This window comes from Culicoides brevitarsis, chromosome 3, assembly GCF_036172545.1.
Source record: "Culicoides brevitarsis isolate CSIRO-B50_1 chromosome 3, AGI_CSIRO_Cbre_v1, whole genome shotgun sequence".
Taxonomy (NCBI): domain Eukaryota; kingdom Metazoa; phylum Arthropoda; class Insecta; order Diptera; family Ceratopogonidae; genus Culicoides; species Culicoides brevitarsis.
Window position 1 is genome coordinate 26,941,255 of NC_087087.1, and position 21,010 is coordinate 26,962,264.

Sequence of the window (21,010 nt, forward strand, 5' to 3'; positions counted from 1 at the left end):
AAATAATTTTTGAGCTTGGTTTGGATTAATTGAAATAATTTTTGAGCTTGGTTTGGATTAATTGAAATAATTTTTGAGCTTGGTTTGGATTAATTGAAATAATTTTTGAGCTTGGTTTGGATTAATTGAAATAATTTTTGAGCATGTCCATTTGAGCTATTCTGAAAAAAATTTAAAAAAATATTGATGAAAAAAATAAAACTTACCTTTGACGAAAATTATCACTTGAACAAAATTGCGAAAAGTAAAATTTTCATATCATCATGAGGAAGAAGGAGAAGCAAAGAATAGCTCTAATGATATTCATGATGCACTTTCTGTCGTTAATTTTCCTTCTTGCGATGTCACACTCGACAATTGTTTGTGCTTGCAAACTTTTTTTTTCTTGTTGAAAAGATTTCCACACAGGACAAGTAGTGTGAGTTATTTTTGTGTGTGTTCCAGAAATTATTTTTGGTTAGTTTTGTTTCCACATGAATGCCTCCACATTCTCAACTTTTCAATTTATTACTTTCAGAGTACTTTAAAAACTTACCTAAAATATGCAAATTTCCTTCAAGTTTGTCAATCATGAGGACGAAGTTGTTTGCTTGAAATTTGATGGTTTAATTAAAAGACCATTTGTTATCAAATTTGAATCATCATTAGTCCTCTATCAACAATTGTTGGTCCATTTTTGCACCAATTTGTAAGATTTTCATTAATTTTTCATTTCGTTTGTCATATTTTTCGAAGAAAAATGAACATCTGTTACATCAGATAATTAAAATTCATCTGCTTTTCCGTACAAACTCTTTTGAATATCATTATTTCCGTATTAGTCGTCTTTTATTTTTCCGGAATACAAACGGAATCAACAATAAAGCCTTTAATGGAAAACTCTCGCATTGAAAATCCATTTTTGCACATGAAATAGTTGATACATTTAGATGGCACTTTATTTGAAAATGAGTTTTTGTCCTCTGTAATGTTTTTGCTGCTGCATTGTTTGTCAAAACTCAATACACATTCCGAACATTTTGTTGTCAAATAAATACAATGCGATTGAGCAAACAATCGGATTGTTTTTAGTTTTTGAAAAAAAACTTTTTTAGATTCAAATTGCCCAAAAATAAAATAATTTTTACATTTTTATGTGACTTGACTAGCAAAAATTTGTCCTGCCAAAATCTATCATCGTCGAACGTTATTTATGGCGCGCCATTCAATTTTTGTCCATTTAGTCAAAAAATACGATTCTCATGTATTTAAACATCGAATAATTTCCGGAATAAATTTTTAATGTGCAAACCATTAAAGAGTCTGAACGAACGAACGAAGTGATGCGTGGTGACTGTGGTATAGAAGTTGTCGCAAAAAAAAAATCGTAACGTTGTCCCTTTAATTTACTGTTCATTTCCTAGATTATATAACATTTCCGGTGAACAAAATTAAGTTGTTTTTTTTTTTTGTGTTGTAAAAGTTGAATGGAGGGTGGTTTATTAGGAAATGGCTTGAATGGTCTTTAAAAGTGATTGGAGGTAAAGTTTTGTGTCTGACTGGGTAATGAGGCGGAAAATCGGAGATCAATAATGTAATTACTTTGCTTTAGAAAGTTCAAAAATTTTGGATAAAAGACAATTTATGACGATTAAACCCAGTGTGACATCCTATGGGTGGATTAATTGAAAAATTTTTGAGCTTGGTTTGGATTAATTGATTTAATTTTTTAGCTTGGTTTGAATTAATTGAAATAATTTTTGAGCTTGGTTTGGATTAATTGAAATAAATTTTGAGCTTGGTTGATTAATTGAAATAATTTTTGAGCTTGGTTTGGATTAATTGAAATAAATTTTGAGCTTGGTTTGGATTAATTGAAATAATTTTTTTGTGCTTGGTTTGAATTAATTGGAAAATAATTTTTGGCTTGGTTTGGATTAATTGAAATAATTTTTTGGCTTGGTTTGGATTAATTGAAATAATTTTTGAGCTTGGTTTGGATTAATTGAAATAATTTTTGAGCTTGGTTTGGATTAATTGAAATAAATTTTGAGCTTGGTTTGGATTAATTGAAATAATTTTAAAGCTTGGTTTGAATTAATTGAAATAATTTTTGAGCTTGGTTTGGATTAATTGAAATAAATTTTGAGCTTGGTTTGGATTAATTGAAATAATTTTTGAGCTTGGTTTGAATTAATTGAAATAATTTTTGAGCTTGGTTTGGATTAATTGAAATAATTTTTGAGCTTGGTTTGGATTAATTGAAATAAATTTTGAGCTTGGTTGATTAATTGAAATAATTTTTGAGCTTGGTTTGGATTAATTGAAATAATTTTTTGAGCTTGGTTTGGATTCATTGAAATAATTTTTGAGCTTGGTTTGGATTAATTGAAATAATTTTTGAGCTTGGTTTGGATTAATTGACATAATTTTTGAGCATGTCCAATTGAGCTATTCTGAAAAAAATGGAAAAAAATATTGAAAAAAAAATTGATGTAAATATTAAGACTTACCTTTGACGAAAATTATGACTTGAACAAAATTGCGAAAAGTAAATTTTCCATACCATCATGAGGAAGAAGAAGCAAAGAATAGCTCTAATGATATTCATGATGCACTTTCTGTCGTTAATTTTCCTTCTTGCGATGTCACACTCGACAATTGTTTGTGCTTGCAAACTTTTTTTTTCTTGTTGAAAAGATTTCCACACAGGACAAGTAGTGTGAGTTATTTTTGTGTGTGTTCCAGAAATTATTTTTGGTTAGTTTTGTTTCCACATGAATGCCTCCACATTCTCAACTTTTCAATTTATTACTTTCAGAGTACTTTAAAAACTTACCTAAAATATGCAAATTTCCTTCAAGTTTGTCAATCATGAGGACGAGAGTTGTTTGCTTGAAATTTGATCGTAAAATAATTAAAAGACCATTTGTTATCAAATTTGAATCATCATTAGTCCTTTATCAACAATTGTTGGTCCATTTTTGCACCAATTTGTAAGATTTTCATTAATTTTTCATTTCGCTTGTCATATTTGGAAGAAAAGTGAACATCTGTTACATCAGATAATTAAAATTCATCTGCTTTTCCGTACAAACTCTTTTGAATATCATTATTTCCGTATTAGTCGTCTTTTATTTTTCCGGAATACAAACGGAATCAACAATAAAGCCTTTAATGGAAAACTCTCGCATTGAAAATCCATTTTTGCACATGAAATAGTTGATACATTTAGATGGCACTTTATTTGAATTCTAATGAGTTTTTGTCCTCTGTAATGTTTTTGCTGCTGCATTGTTTGTCAAAACTCAATACACATTCCGAACATTTTGTTGTCAAAGTCAAATACAATGCGATTGAGCAAACAATCGGATTGTTTTTAGTTTTTGGGAAGAGAAAAAAAAACTTTTTTAGATTCAAACTTTTTGCCCAAAAATAAAATAATTACTTTACATTTTTATGTGACTTGACTAGCAAAAATTTGTCCTGCCAAAATCTATCATCGTCGAACGTTATTTATGGCGCGCCATTCAATTTTTGTCCATTTAGTCAAAAAATACTATTCCCATGTATTTAAACATCGAATAATTTCCGGAATAAATTTTTAATGTGCAAACCATTAAAGAGTCTGAACGAACGAACGAAGTGATGCGTGGTGACTGTGGTATAGAAGTTGTCGCAAAAAAAATCGTAACGTTGTCCCTTTAATTTACTGTTCATTTCCTAGATTATATAACATTTCCGGTGAACAAAATTAAGTTGTTTTTTTTGTGTTGTAAAAGTTGAATGGAGGGTGGTTTATTAGGAAATGGCTTGAATGGTCTTTAAAAGTGATTGGAGGTAAAGTTTTGTGTCTGACTGGGTAATGAGGCGGAAAATCGGAGATCAATAATGTAATTACTTTGCTTTAGAAAGTTCAAAAATTTAGGATAAAAGACAATTTTTGGCGATTGAACCCAGTGTGACATCCCATGGTAAAAATTGATTTTTTAAGGAACAAATTGATCATCTTAAATGATCAGCCCCCAAAATTTTAAGGGATCAATTTGACCCGTTTTTTGTTCAAAACAATAAGGGCAAAAAATTTTTTTTGGGTTTTAAAAAAAATAAAAATCTCGGAACAAAATTAGGGCCTTTTTTTAAGACCCTGGGGTCTTGAAAATAAGGCCCTCAAACTTTTACATGGAGAAATTCCGAAATTTTTATTTTTTTGGAAAAATTTTTTTTTATTTAACGGAACAAAGTGATCTCTTGCAAGATCAGAAAATTTCCCTAAGGGATCAATCTGACCCGTTTTTCACCCATAGGGCAATAAGGGCAAAAAATAAGGTTTTAAAATTAAGACCCTGGGGTCTTTAAAAAAAGGCCCAGAGGCCTTAAAATAAAGGTTTTTTGAGTTTCTTATTTTTTATTTAAAAAAAAATTAAATTTCGGAAAATCTCGATTTAAAAATTTTAGGGCCTTATTTTCAAGACCCCAGGGTCTTAAAAAAGGTAATACTAAACAATTTCTGACTTATTAAGAGCTTTAAAAATTAAAAAAAAAATTAAACACTTTCACAGAATTTCAGAAAATGATCTATTATTTCATGAAAAGTATAATTAACTGTCTCGTCACCTGCAAATAATTTACTTACCCCGAAAAAAAAATGATAAATGATGCAAATTTCCATAGGTCTCGTTGTTAATCAATTTTTTTTTTCATATTATTTGATTGCCAATTAATCTCTCGCTCTACAACCACAGTACTTAATTAATTAAATTTGTATAGCGCTCACGCCAACGATTATCAACAAAAATTATCGCATAATCAATTCATTATTGCTCGAGTATCGCTGGCATTCAATTTAATACAATAATGTTGAAATAATCCTCTGCTGTCTGCTCAGATATTTATATTGAATTAATTTTTTTTTTGTTCGTTTTGTGCTACTTTTTTATGTTTGTTGCACGTGAACGTCCGAAGAACGATAAGTAAGTGATTAAATGCTTTCACAATCAATAAATAATGAGAATTTAAGGGAAAGTTTTGTTCTTATATTTTTACTTTAAGACTTTTAAGAAGGGAAAAAAAAAGTTTATACGGAGGAATTTAATATGACAAAATATTGTTAAAGAAGAAAGAATTTTCTTTTGAGACTCCCTCATGGCGTTTATGTTACGTTTTCTGAAGAAGAAAAAAAGACATTTTGTAACAATACTTTTCGAATCGATTTCAGAGAAAGAATATCATTTTCAATCAAACTAATACCGTCTTTTCAGAAATTGCTTGATCATAAATGAAATTGTACAGGTGCACTTCTTACTGCCACGAGCAATCTTCCACATTGTCGTAATATTTGTTTTGTTGCTATTTATCCGGTTTTTATCATATTGCAAAGAAATTTTTTGAAATAAAAAAAATAATTTTAACGATTTTGATGTTTGTCTGTCTTTTTTTTTTAATTCAAATTGTGCATTGGGGCAAAAATTTTCAAAAGTGCATTGGGGAAAAATTTTAAAATGTGCATTGGGAAAATTTTCAAAATGTGCATTAGGATACATTTTTATATTGTGCATTAGGGCAAAATTTTCAAAATGTGTATTAGGGCAAAATATAAGAATGTGCATTGGGACAAATTTTCATACTGTGCATTAAGGCAAATTTTAAAAATAATTATTAGGGCAACATGTTAGAATTCCTATATGCGACATTTTAGAATGCGCATTGGGACGACTTTTTAGATTGTGCATTAGGTCAAAATTTTAAAATATGCATTGAGACAAAATTTCAGATTATAAACTGGGGTAAATTTTTTTACTGTGCATTAGGACAACATTTTAAAATGTAAATTGGGGCATAATTTCAGATTATGAATTGGGAAAACTTTTAAAATTGTGCATTGGGGTAATACTTCATACTACGTACCAAATGGAACTAAAATTATAAAAAAATAATAAAATCCGCTTTAAAAGACATTTTCTTGAAAACTTTCAATTCACCTTTCTCATAATATTTCCATTGTTATTACGGTTTTTTTTCTGTCTCTCGTCGTCATTGTGGCCCCATATAAGTTCAAAAATAAAATAAATTTATGAAAATGTCCAAATAAGCATATCTGAGAACATTCATCGCACACTCAACATCCATTTACTTCATGTGTCATCATCTGTTATGCTTATATTGCCATTTTCCAGCACAAAACGCACGAACAGCACTCTTGTGGCCCGCTCGTCTGGTTTGTTTTTAGTTTTGTGCATGGAAAGTATTTAGGAAATAAAGGTGATGCTCGAACACGAATGAGAGACTACGACAAGGAAGGAAAGACGATATTGGAGAAAAGACAGATTTTGGCTGCCTGATGAACTGAACAAACACACGTTGTACCGAAAACGACTAGAAATTGCTGTCAAAATGTTTTTTGTTTCTTTTTTTTTTTTGGTTTTGTGGATTAAATTATATTCGAGGTAGATAGAAATTTATGTAAAATATGAATTTAAATTGATATTTATACATTTCTTTTATTGTACAAGCATGTGACGATGCCCGTCCCAGCTCAGCATATGGAAACATAAACAGAAACGACATTTTATTATATTGTATTATATAAATTTTCTGGTATTTTTCTTTTGGTGTATGGAGCGACACTCTAAGGGATTAAATTATTTTTCTGTCTCTCTCCAACGGAATGTACGTGGAAAGACAAACCAAATCAAAATCATATAAATCAGAGAATTCTTTGGACATTTTCGAGAGAAATATATCCGGAAAATGTGTCGCCTCCTCGTTTTTTTTTTTCGTCGCTTGGTAAATCGCAATGCAGTAAATAAATTTTGATTGTGGCAAATGTTGTTTTTAAAATATCCCCCAGAAAAGTCGAGATAAATTGTTGAATCTCTTTCATATTATAAGACAGCTGAAGGTAGAGAAGTAAGGAGATTTACACCAAAAATGTAAACAAAATGTGTCTAAGTAGTTTTTAAAACCCAAGTTGTTGTCAAAAAAAGTTTTTGCAAAGCTTATTATGGAGTTGCAGGAAAAGAGTAAAAAACAATATTTTACTTACTTTTGGGCTTGACTTGACTTTGTCTTACTCACGTGAATGTTGGTTGTTGGTGTATGAGGAAGAATTATAGGAGTTTATAAAACAAACTACTTTAACTATTAGTTTGGTGTCTGAAAAGATTCGTGCAAGACATTAAAGACAGACGAGGGTTAGGGGTGATAAAATTATCAATAGTTTTTTTTTTACTTTACGTCTTGTCTCTCATTCGAAGACTTCGAAGATTTGAATTCAACTTGAGCAAAGATGATCTATGAATTATCAAAATTTCTTTGTCGATCCAAAATATCTTGAGATCCTAAGTTGAGAGTTATCCTTCGCCTAATTAAGCCCCTTAAACCTTATTGAAAACATTTCAATCGTTCGTGACTAAGCTGTAGGTTACTGTAAGGTCTAAAATGGCTCGTACTGCGGTCTCTCAAGAATCCTATTCTACTTCATACTGTGGAATCGTAAGCTTCTTCATTGAGCGCAGCCCTATAAGCGAAAAAGGGATCAAATTAACTCCATAAGAGATAAATTAACCCCTTAAACCAGCCTTAAACGGTAAATTTGACCGCTTAAGAGATTAGTTTGGCCCCTTAAGTGATAAATTTATCCGCTTTTGGATGGGTTAATCCTAAAGGGGTAAATTTATCTCTTAAGGAGTTAATTTGATCCCTTTTTCCCCATAGGGTGAGGATTGGATCTTTTTAATCTAAACAGATGCTATCAAAATTCACTCAGCTTTACAAGAAGGTCCCAAAGGGTTTCTAAAAGATCTTAGTAAGTTCTTAGCACGATTGGAGTCAGAAAAGTTTTTTCATGATTTTGAGTCTAGAACCGAAACCTAAAATGTAATGTTGTTCCTAAAAGTAAGATGATGGCTCGAATTGAAGTTAAGACTATAAATAGCTCCATAAATAAGTTTGAGACTGAATCATTTTTTTAAAAGGTTCTGAAATTTGTTTAGAGTACACTTTTCAAGAAAATTAATATTTAAACAAATTATTTGTATCTTTTCATTATAATTTTCATCCTGAACCCATTTTTTTAAGTACTAAAGCATTAGTCAATCGTAAAATTCTGAAACTTACGGTAGACTTTTAAAACGAACAAATATTTTTTTGAATTACTTGACTTAATTCCTTTTCACCCCTTTTCAGTAGCATAGGGTCGCGGTGATTTCCCTCCAGTTTTGGCGGTTCGTTACCAACGTTGCGATGGATCGCATGGTGAGATTACGATCAATTGTTCGAATTTCGGCCTCCATACTTCGTCTCCAAATTTTACGAGGAGAGCGTTTTTGAGCCCTGAGCGATTCAATCTGAAAGTTCTTCTGCTAAAGTTATCGGCGTCGCGACAAAGTGTGTTTTTAATTTAAGTTTTTTGAAGTATAAAAAAAAATTTTTTTTTGTCTTTAAACTTTTCATGCTTTAAAGGTGAGAAAATCATACAACTCCTATCATCAAATGAGACAAAAAAAAATGGTCAGAAGGTTAAAAACCTACACAAACAAAAACTTTTCATGTAAATTTTTCTTGCAGACTAGACATCTGTTGGTACTTTTAGTTTTTCGTCGAGTAAACAAAAAATAGGTCTTCCTCCTAATTACACTTCCCTACACATAGTTACTTTTCCGTCTCAATTTTTTCAAGGCTAATTATCCTCCGCCGTGACAGACACGCAGGCATACAGCTCATCAAGGCCACCTGCCTGCATTTAATCGTCTTCCTTTTTTGTCATGGTTGCTGTCTCATCATCTTGGCAAACTGTTACAACTTTGATGTGACTAAAATATTAATCGCACATAAAATTTTCCATTCAGATAGTAAAATGTATGAGATATTTTTGGGAAATCTTTGAGGCAACATCAAACATTCATAAAGTCTCGTCATTTCTCGAGCAAAAGAGATTTTGTTACATACAAAGTGTTATTATCACTTCAGGATGTAAACAAATAAATAAATCATGCATCGAAAAGTTTTGTATTGCAATTACTTGAGATTATCAACTTTTATGTTTGCTAAGCTGCTCCTTTATGAAATTCGAGTCATTTTGAAGAAACTATCAAATTTTATTAAAGTCATCTTCTTCGGATACTATATTGAGGTCGGTCGTTCCCAAGGGAACAAATCCTGATTTCAATCCTTTTTCTTATGTGGTTACAAGAAATTATCTTTTTGCTTGAAGAAATCGTTATAATTTTATTGTTATTTTATGTTATTTGTGAGATTTGAGATTCACGCGACGACGTAACACAGAACATTAAGCAATAAACGAAAATCATTTTTATTGTTAATATTTTGAGGTAATGTGGCGTGATGGTGATGATTCAAAGTATTTTCAGTTAGTTGGCTTAAGAGCTATTTACAAATAATTGATTAAATTTTGTTTCCACAAAGTTTATTGAAGTTCTGCACATTTTGTGGCAACATGACACACTTTCACGTGAACACGTAGCTCTACGATGGCTTTCATAAATATTATTCATGTGTTTGTGGGAAAGTTATTTATTGATAGGAAATGCATTTATAATCGTTTAATATTGCATGCGAGTACAAGTTTAATGAGAAACTACAGGTGGTTCGTGATGATAAAAGGGAATCATATAAGAAGATTTTCTAACAAAAAATGTTATTTTTACATTTTTTTGCGTTTTCATGAGTCGTCATTTCATCGAAAAAAATATAAAATTAGATTACACGGTCCAACAAATTATTTCAAAAAATTTTTAACAATTCTGAAACCTATTGGAGTTGATAGAGGACTAAAAAATATTCGATACGTATTTTTTCGTTTGGCTGTAGCAGGTCAAATTATTTTTTTATGAATTTTTGAAAAATTTAAAAAAGGTTTAAGTATTTTGCTCCTCATGGCATCTCGATTTTTGCCAAATTTTTTAATTGGATTGTGCTTGTTTGTGTTTTTAATAATTATTTGAGCCATTTCAGGCACTTTTGGAAAAGAAATCGGGGAGATTTAGAGAAAAGCTGAAAAATGTCAAAATTAATTAATTAAATAATTAAAATTAAAATAAACGTTTTTTGAAAAGCTTCGAATTTCTTATAAAAAATTATCAAAAACAACTTAAATAATTATTAGAAGCATAAATAAGGACATTCTAATCAAAAAATTTGAAAACTTTGACCAAAATCAAGATGCCATGAGGAGCAAAATAAACCTTTTTTAAATTTTTCACAAAAAAATTTGTTGGACGGTGTTATTTAATGGTTTTGTGTCAGTTAAGATTAAAGTATATAAACGAAAAAACCTCAATTTAAATTTCTGGAGCTTCAGTTTCTTTAAGTACTTTCAGTTTAGTTGGGTATGCCAAAGAGGTACTTGAAAGCCCCCAAACCCACTAAAAATGTCTAAAATCTCAAAAGCTTGTTCCAGAATTTTTAATTTAGGTTTTTTGGACTACTTTAGGCCTAACTAACACAAAACAGTTAAAAATCTGATGCTATATTTTTTTCGATGAAATAATGAACTCTGTGGGTATGTTTTGGATCATGTATTTTTTCTGTGTCTTTAGGTTACGTTTAAGGCTGTTTTCGGTATTTTATAGCATTAAATCCTTATTTTAAAAATTTTCATGATTAGAATTACCGTAATGTAAATAATTCTTATGGAAAAAAATAATACGTTCTATTAACAAAAATAGGTTTTAAAATTCGTTCTATTAACATTTTTACGTAAAACTTTTGAATTTTTAACGAAATTTTGCAATTTTTCAATATTTTTAACAAAATTTTTGAGAATGAATTATTTTAATGATTTTATATAAATTTATTTTTTAATTTTATGAAAAATAATTTAAAATTTGTCTAAATAATTGCAAAAAAAAAATCAAACATTAATGAAAAAATATTGTTCTATTAAGGCAAGTACAATTTCAAAAAATGTTTCACATTATTTTGAACCTTAAAAAGTAAGGAGGTGGGAGTAATGAATAATGATAATGGAAAACAATGATTTTAATTATTTTTCCATCTTTTTCACTATTTTTAAAGAGTTTTAATATTCAATTGTGTGCTTTAAAGTCATTTTAAATCTATTATTTTAACATTTGGACAATTTTGGAAACAAATTTTTTTTTTTAAATTTAAAAAAAAATTTTAACGACTTTTTTGAAATTTAAAATTTTTTGGCAAATTCCAAATTATAATTTTTTTAATTTTTTTTCTGTGAAAATTAGTCTAAATTTATAGATTGCAACCAATTTTTGATAATTTTTTTCATTTTTCGTATGTTTTGAAGGTAAAAATATTTCAAAACCAATATCATTATTCCATTATTCCCTCCTTAGATTTTCGGAAATAGTTAGGAGGGAGGACATGTGAAACATTTTTTGGAATTGTACTTGCCTAACTTCAAAATTGATGTTCCATTAATTTATTAGCATTTTTTGAATTTGTAACGGATTTTTTTCCATAAAAATCTTCATTACGGTAATCACTAAAATATCTTACCAATTACTGCACTTTTTTGTCTAATCTTTAACATAGACTCACATCAATTTTACCTACAAAAAAAAATTTATTAAAAAATAATATTTTTTTTTTTTATAAAAAAAAGTAAAGTTACAAACCAAAATTTTTTCCATGCTTCGTAAAACCGTGTCACTTTATGAAACATTTAACGTCACAAAGTTAAAAATTTTCGCTTGTGGCTATTAAAATTTCCCTGAATTTCTTTCAGCGGTTATTGTTTTGAGCGAACAATGTACGGAACTATTGAAAAGGATAAAGTTACAGGTTTCCACAAAACAGCCGCAAGTTTATTTAAAATATTTAATAAAGGGCAGACAGGCAGGTAACGCGGTTAGTTAAAATAGTTACCATGCAGTTCGGTTTCTCTCTTTGAGCGTGTCATTCATCTTTGTGGTTGCATCGTTATTTACACTTTTCTGCTCGTTTCTCTCGTTTGTCTCCCTAAAACACAAACAAACAAAAAATAATTTTTAACCCAAAAATAAATATAATCTTTTTATTATTATTTTTTTTTATGAATACACTTCGCATAGTTCCCGACGACAACAAACAGCGACAATCATTAACGGAGACACACACATAGACACGACACATAGAGTCGACCGAAACTGAGAAAATATTTTTCTTCTTTCAGTTTCGGACGATTTCTTGAACAAATCACATCTTTGCGTAATAATAATTATTTCCGAGTGTGAAGTGATTTTTTTGTTGAAAGGTCGCAAAAATACTTCCTTTGTTGTGTCGTCGGGTCTTTGTTTTGTTGTTACACGAAAGAGTTGAAAATATTTAGAAAAACATTAAAAATTTTATGGATTTTTTTTTCGAACAGATGGAAATAATTTAGACTTGTGTCGTTGTGTACAAAAAAAACGTCTCACATAGATTTGTGTAGAATACAAAAAAAAAATCTATTTTTATAAAGAATTTAATTTTTTTTACAAATAATAAACACTTCACTCACAAGAAGAGTGAATGAGTATTTACTACCTGCGGCGCGTTTTTAAATAAACAAAAAAAAAATAATTATCTGTTTAGTAACACGAAATAATTGTTTTGTTACTTAACAATTTACTCTGGACATTGTCATGGGGTTTAAAGATAGATTACGAGGTTTGAAACTCGGGGAGCGTGTTCGAAATCTTTTTCGGGTAAGATTTCATTTAATATTTGAGAGTTTTTGTCAAAATGGGCAATTTTGATAATTTCCACTGATTATTTTTCACATTTCTTTCATTGCAGGAAAACGACTCGAATGGAAATGATGAGCAACCAGGCACAAGTACAAGCACGACTGACAGATTGAAGTAAGTGTTTTGCCTACCTTTTCAAAGTCTCATTTGTGTGTATCTGTGTCTAAAAATACCAAACGCATTTTCGTACGCGGAAAATATTATTATTTATTCATAATGAAGTGCGACGCGGAGATTTTTGCGTTTAAAAATAGGTTTGTTCTAAATGTTGTTTGAGTGACAAGTCTTCCGGTCTCGTGCCGAGTGTTTTTTGTTAAATGTTTTGTGTTAAATTGCAAAGACAATAACAATAAATAATAATGAAACAGAATTGTAATGGATTTAAAGCCAATTTAAACAAGATTTAATGAAGAAATTGTTTGTTTGAAGTGTCAGACGTTTGAAGATTTGCAGAGTAAAATCTGAGGCTAATTTTCTTTTGAAATTTTCATGAAAAACACGGTCCAACAAATTATTTAAAAAAATTCTTAACAATTCTGAAACCCATTGCAGTTGATAAAGGACTAAAAAAATATTTGATACGTATTTTTTTGTTTGGCTGTAGTAGGTCAAATTATTTTTTTTATGAATTTTTGAAAATTTTAAAAAAGGTTTATTTTGCTCCTCGTGTTATCTCGATTTTTGTCAAATTTTTCAAATTTTTTGATTGGATTGTGCTCATTTATACTTCAAATAATTATTTGAGCCATTTCAAGCACTTTTAAAAAAGAAATTAGTGAGATTTAGAGAAAAGCCGAAAATTGTTAAAATTAATTATTAATTAATTAAATTAAATTAAATTAATTAAATTTATTAATTAAAATAAACTTTTTTTGAAAAGCTTTGAATTTCTTATAAAAAATTATCAAATACAACTCAAATAATTATTAGAAGCATAAATAAGCACATTCTAATCAAAAAATTTGAAAACTTTAAAAAAAAATCGAAATGACATGAGGAGCAAATTGACTCTCCTTCAAAATTTTCAAAAATTCATAAATAAATAATTTGACCTGCTACAGCCAAACAAAAAAAAATACGTATCGAATATTTTTTAGTCCTCTATCAACTCCAATAGGTTTCAGAATTGTTAAGAATTTTTTGAAATAATTTGTTGAACCGTGAAATTTATTTAATTTTTGACCCTTAAGATTTTTTTCTACATCGATTAAAATATTTAAAAAAAGCTATTTTAAAAAAAATCATTTGAATTAAAAAAATAAGTTTTAGTGAAAATTATAAAGTCGGAAGAATATAAAAAAAATAATTCCGATAAACTCATAATAACTTAAAATCACTAAAAAACTAAAACTCGAAAAAATTCTAAAAAGGTATCTGTTTACTTAAAGGTAAAGATTGTTTGATCTTGGATTTTCTTTGACAAAAAGTAAATTCGTTAAGTTAATATGCTTAGTTTAAATTAATTTAAATAGATTTTAAGTAAAATACTAAAATCAGAACGAAAATTTGAAGTTTTGACTTAAATTCATACTCAAAGCTATCTTAATTTAAGGGACAAAAAGACAATCCACAGATCAGTAGTCGTTTGTTAAGATTTTCTTTAGTTCAGCTTTGAAATGGACAACATTCTCAGTTCGTCGGATATTCGCAGGAAGTTTGTTAAAGAAGTTTAAACCTTCATGGAAAATACTATGCCGAGAGTAGTTTGTTCGGGATTGTTCAGATCTTCTTCTCGTGTCCTAGTTCTGTCGCTCTCGAAAAAGAGGATTATTCCCTACTCCCAACTTTATTAGTTTTATCCCATAATTGATGAAATTGATTCTTGATGAACCTGAAAAAAATTTAAACTCAATAAAAAATACTCACCTTTCCTCCTACTTGTCATTCAGTAGTAGCACATAATTATCTCCTTTAATCCTCTCGTGCTGCTGAGACTTCCTTTAACTTACTTGACACCTCAAAAGCGAACAAATCAAAGACACAGTTGGTCAATGTTTGTTTTATCACACGCACTTTGTCGACCTAAATGAACTCTCACATCACCTTTTATGTGATACGGAAAACGTTGTTGGTTCAGGTCATCGTGTCAGATTAACCTCACATGTATTTTTCACCTCGATTCTGTCTCCTTTTTTTTGTTTTGTGAAAAAAAATTCCTGTTTCAATGGGAAAAAAAGGACGAGATAATAAATTCATATTCATAAAACAGGCACCGATAAATCTTTAAATAAATTTCATGATCACGTATTTTATGAATATATTGGCAGCAACCATCGCACGCCGTCTATCATTAATCTTGTTAATTAATTCTAATTAAGCGATGTAGCGTACACGTAACTTTTTCGGGTGAAACAAGCAGAAGGAAATAGACAAAAACGATAATTTTCCGTGCGTCGTTTATCTGATCATCATCGTTGCTCTGTGTGTGTGTGGCAGATTTGCAATATTTGCATTTTCGGAAAATATAAATTGAGCGCGACAATGTTTGTTTAAGGATATTTAATGGTGTGAAGAGCGGCAAAGAGTATGAGACATGTTCCAATATTGACTCAACTAATGTGTTTTTCATGCACTTAAAATTTAACGCAACGCCCTCCTAATCTATAAATTTGTAGAATTTCGTCAGAATTATATTTTTTTTTTTTTGTTTACCTAAAAGAATTCATAATTCGGTCCCGGATAGCCTGATGAACGAGAAACAATGGAAATCACGCAACTGTCGAAAAAACCGCGTGGATATTTCCGGCGAGGCACGATATGTTGAGTTTGGCACACACACACACGACGACCATATATTTCAATCATAATCAACGTCAATTGTTTGCCAAAAATGACTGTTTTCATTAACAAATCCATATTGTGATTAGATTTGGGGCCAAGTTTCGCAGGAATTTTGCATTTTATGCACAATAAACTCGGAATTGCGAGTTGATAAAGCAAACAAAAACAGTTTTTTCCTCTTCTTGTCTCTTAGGTGGATATGATGTTGCTTAGAAATGAAAGGCAGAAAAAATATATATATGAACATCGGAAGTGTATTGCGGAAAATATTTGAAAGTTTCTGTTATGTTTCGGTTTGTGTGTTGTTGTCATCATGTGTTGCGTGCGCTGCGATGGGAAAAAAGTATTAAATGAAACGAACTATGAAAATTTTCAACTTAACGAGAAATGTAGTCGCATTTCAATTTCATTTTCTATTTTCATTTTTTTTTAATTCTATGAATTTTTGAAAATTCTTTCAACCTTAAAAAAAATTTAAAAAATTATTAAATTAGTCAATTTTTTAAAAATTTAATTAAAAAACTTTAAAAATTATTTTAAATTTTTAGTTATAAAAAAGTCTAAAAGCAAAAAATGAAATTTTAAAAGATTTACAAAAAATTTCAAAATTATAATTTTTGAGCTCTGTTTGGAAATTTTCAAAGTTTTAGATATCTTTGTTTAAAAAGTTTCAAATTTTAATTTTAAATTCGAGCTTTATTTAACAAAAAAATATTTTTTTACAAATTATTTTAAATTTTTAGAAAAAAAAAATTAAATTCCAAAAGCAAAAAAATAAATTTTTAAAGAATTTTGAAAAATGTAAAAATAATGAATTTTGACCTTTATTCGAAAAATTACAAAATTTTAGATATCTTTGTTTGAAAAATTTAAATTTTTAGTATTAAACTCGAAGCTTATTTAAAAATATTTTTAAAAAATTTTTAACAAATTATTTTAAAATCAAAGCTGACTTTAAAAAAATATTTTTTATTAATTTTTTTTAAATATTGATTCTTGTAAAATTTCGTTGAAAATTCAAAAATTATTTATTTTACAAAATTTTGTTAATTTTAAATTTTTGTTTTTTAAAGTTTAAATATTTTACTATTTTTTAAAAAATTACCTTTTACTTTTCCTCACGAAGGATAGACATCAAAAAGAGCAAAATTCGTCAGAATTCTTTAAAATGCTTTTAAAAAAGTGCACAATATTGCTTTGAGTTTGCATAACCAACCAGCAGTTGAATGGTGATTGTAGCCACAAGGGACATGTAAATTTTGAATTTTTTAAAATTTATCGTCGTCGATTTTTGTTGTTGCTGTTATTGGATAGACTGCTTTGCCTTTATTCATTGCAACTTCGAACGTTATAAGAAAAAATATGTTGCTTGTGGTCAACCTACAATCAATGAGAAAAAAATTGCATAAAAAAGTTTAATAGACTCTCGGGTCGTGTCAAGTGTGTGTTTGTGTGAATGGGTGACAAAATATACGCTAAATTATGAGCCATCACTGATAAATTTTGATTGTTTTTTTTTTCTCGTGTAGTGAACCAAATCCGTCTACCTCGCAGGAGACATCAACAGCCACGACATCAGGAGCAGCAAATCAATCGAAAACTATGGGTCACCAAAAACAACGAGACCGAACCACACACAGTAGTAATAACAATAAATCAAATGGTCGCACGACATCATCGACTCGCCGTAATATCACGAGTCATCTCACTTTCTATGGATGGCGCAAAAAATGTCTCTATGCCCTTGTGTTAATATTAGCGATATTAATTACGATAAATTTAGCACTTACGTTGTGGATACTTAAGGTTATGGAATTCTCATCGGTAATTAGGTGACATTTAATTTGTGTGTCAGATTTTTGATTTTGTCTCATTTTGTAGGATGGCATGGGACATCTCAAGATGATTCCAGGCGGGATTCAATTGAACGGACAATCCATGGTGATGGACACGTTAAGGGCTTCCAAAATTAAGGCGCGACAATATCAACCAATCACGATAGAATCTTTCCGTAATTTCACGATAAATACGAGGACGGATGAGGGATTGGTGGAGAATCGATTGTTTATAGGACATGATAGGTAAGGAAAATAGATTGTACATTTTTTTGTCTTTCTGGAGGATTATCTGAATTATATCAAAGAACTGGATCAAATTATCTGTTTCAAAAATCATCAACTTCATATTTAATATCACCAGCATAAACATCCTCATCAACTTTGACATCTTCTTTAATCATGGAAGTTTGAATTAGCAGCCAAATGCTGAGAAGAAGTTAGGTTAGGTTAGGTTTGAGGATGCATCACCGCGGTCCGAAGACCTATTGTGATCAAAATGTCATAGCATGCTCAGGTGTAGATCTTATGAGCTACACCTGTCCTTTTACCTCAGTCAGTCAGTCCAATTTCATTCAAAAACTTATAAATTTTTCTAAGCCGATGTCCTTTAAGTTTCCACAGAGTTCTATACAATCGCATACCAAGTGTTCTGCTGTTTCTTTTTCCTGTTGACAGTATCTGCAAAGCTCATCATTTACGATTTTCATTCGTTTTAGGTGGTAACGAAACTTTCCATGTCCTGTGAAAAACCCTACAATCCATCTTATTTGCTCCTTCGTCATAGTTAGTAACTCATTTGTACGTTCCTGGCTAAAACCCCGAATAAATCTTTTAGATTGTTTTAAGCCTTTGGTATTTTCGTAAAAAGTTGACCATTCTTGGAAGAGTTTTCTTCTATAATATCAGCCTTCTAACAAAGTTGCAAACCACGTTGAACTGATTCAATGGCTAAAGGGTCTAGATTTGTCAATTCAAATATTTTTAAGGTTGGGTATAATGTGGACCCTTTTTTGACTTCTGAACCCCTTCTGAAACCAATTTTACTTATTTAAAACATTTATTTTAGTTTATCTTACACAAAAAAATCAAAACTTACCCAAAAAATTATTTCCTTAATAAATATTTCGTTTTAGATTCGAAGTTGATGCTCATTCCTTCCGCGTGAGCGACACACATGGCAATAGTCTCTTTTCGGTGAACAAAAATGCAGTCACCGTTGGAGCTCATGCCCTCAAAGTCGAAGGTGACGGCGGAATAATCTTCAAAGACTCCATTCAGACACCCTTGATACGGTCCGAAGCTGGAAAGGATTTGAAGTGAGTTTAATTTTTTTAAAATTTTTTCAAAAAATTGTTCAAAACTCATCTTTCCTTAGACTCGAATCACCCACCCGTTCTCTCGAGATGAAATCATCTCAGGAAATTTTTATACAATCCATGGCTGGTAGTATTCAAGCAATAAGTTTAGATGATCTCAAGTTGAACTCCAAGAGCGGAAGTGTAAGTTTTCCTCTACCTACTCTCTCGAAATCTTAAAAAAACAAAATTTTTCTCAGGTCCGTCTCGATGCCGCCAACATTAACCTCCCAAATCTCAAGATTGCACAACCACATGCACCAAGTTATCTCTCCGCGACATCGACATCCCCACAAGTGTATCAACTCTGTGCATGTGCGAACGGCAAACTTTTCATTGCCGCACCAACAGGTATTTGCGCCACTGGCGATTCAGATGTTTGCAGATAATACCAACTCGTTAAAGTATCATAAGAAGCCTTTATCTAGTTATTACGATGAAAAATCTATGAAACTAAATTGGTTTGTTGATTTTTATCCTTTTCATCACAATTTTATCTATCTCGTGTCCTCTTTGAAATTGAAACAGATTCTTATGTAGAGCGAATGAAAAATTTTAGGCAACTCACTAAAATTATAAGCTATAGGAAAAAATGTGCTTTTAAAACTGAATTGAATTTTAATTTAACTCTCATCGTCGAAAATTGTATTAAAAATCTGAAAAAAAGTGTAAATGAGCTTACAATAGGAGACATTTTTGTTACTTACGGAAAAAAGTAAAATAACAATAAAAATATCATCATCGGAATATTTATATAGGAAGAAAAATAGTTACTAGATTAATATTTAATAAATTTCTATAAGAGAAAAAATAATTTTCAAGCCCAAAAGAAAGGTAAAAATAATTAGAGAATCGGTCTATTTAAAGATAAAAGCGATACAAATTCAAAATTTTACAAAAATAATTGAATTAGCGAAAAGGCGATTTTCAAATTTTCAACGTAAAATTATTTATTTTAATTAATTTATTTTTTGTTAATTAATTATGGAATTAAAATAAAAAAAAATACAATTTAATCAATGTTTCTGAAATGTCAATTCAAAAATTTACCATTAAAAATTTGAAAATCGCCATTTCGCTAATTCAAACAATTTTTGTAAAAATTTTTAATTTTTATCAATTTTTAAATAAATATTTTTGAACATTGTTTCAATTGTAGTTGATTTATAAAATGTTAGATTTTTATTGGATTTTAATTAAAATATTAGTGCAAAAATTCTTTGTAAAAGAATATCTCTAATAAAAATTGTATTGTACATTAAAATAAAATGAAATAAGCTTAAGACATAATTCTATATGATATGAAAAATATATATAAATACATAAAAATATGAGAAAAACTAAAACAAATAAAAAAAACTGAGTTGAACAATAAAATGGGTGTTATTCTTATTTTCCTTTTCTTTTGCTTCACTGAAATGCAAGGATTATCTCCATTGTTTCTTGGAAAAATTTCTCCCTGCATCAACAATGGAATGAAGCGATAACCGGTAAGTATGGAAAACTCCTTTCAAAAACATTTTTAATGATAACAATAAAAATTTTTGACGTTGAAAAGAGGCGTAAATGTCCGAAAAAGTTGCGTGTCAGACAATTCGGGACACATATGGTTTTCGCTTCTCATTTTATCTCTGCATGCAACAACTACTAACTGCAAAATAAAAAGCAATATATAAATTTTAAAATACGAGAAAAAATAATAAATAATAAAAGACACACACACACAAAAAAAGTGTGTAGCATATTTAATTTTACTAAAACACACAAAACGTCTGACGACAAATGTGGATTTTCATTTTAAGCCTGTTTTTGTTGCATATGCATGAAAAGAGAGGGAAAAAACAACAACAACTGTTTCTAGATAAATATAAATGAATAAAAATGAAATGCTCTAGTGAAAAACGTATTTTAATGCCGCTTTTGTATGAAAAATGCACATGAAACATACACATTTTATCCGTTTTATAATATAATATTCATAGGAACGATTACAAATAATAATTTTTCTATGACCATCCAAAAAATATTATTATACGAGGAAAATGTAAATAAAAAATAATGGAAAAAAGTGATAATATAATTACTATTATGAAATGCGTGAAAAGTGATTCTGTAAAAAATTAAATACGTGTGAAATTGTTGAAAGTGGTGTAAAAATCCGATTACATATTTTTTTCAAAGTTTTAAAATTAATGCTAAAAGTTTGGATTTCATCAGATTATTGAATTTTAAATGATTTAATTTTAAAAAAAATGTTTTTTGATTTTTTATTAATTTTCTATATTAAAAATTAATTTATTTTAGGTAATTATTATTAAAAAAAATATTTTATATAAAAAAAAACTTATTT

At 29.4% G+C, this 21,010-nt stretch overlaps 1 protein-coding gene across 1 annotated transcript in view; it reads left to right on the forward strand.

Annotated features, from left to right (window-relative positions):
• Positions 1-19,049, forward strand: part of LOC134835448 (delta-sarcoglycan) — a 32,807-nt gene extending 13,758 nt beyond the window's left edge. Inside the window, exons 3-8 of the mRNA XM_063850327.1 lie at positions 12,736-12,800; positions 16,997-17,291; positions 17,349-17,548; positions 18,439-18,621; positions 18,681-18,804; positions 18,861-19,049. Of these exons, the coding sequence (XP_063706397.1) occupies positions 12,736-12,800; positions 16,997-17,291; positions 17,349-17,548; positions 18,439-18,621; positions 18,681-18,804; positions 18,861-19,049 (1,056 nt within the window). The remainder of the gene's footprint in view (positions 1-12,735; positions 12,801-16,996; positions 17,292-17,348; positions 17,549-18,438; positions 18,622-18,680; positions 18,805-18,860) is intronic.
• The last annotated feature ends 1,961 nt before the right edge of the window (positions 19,050-21,010 follow it).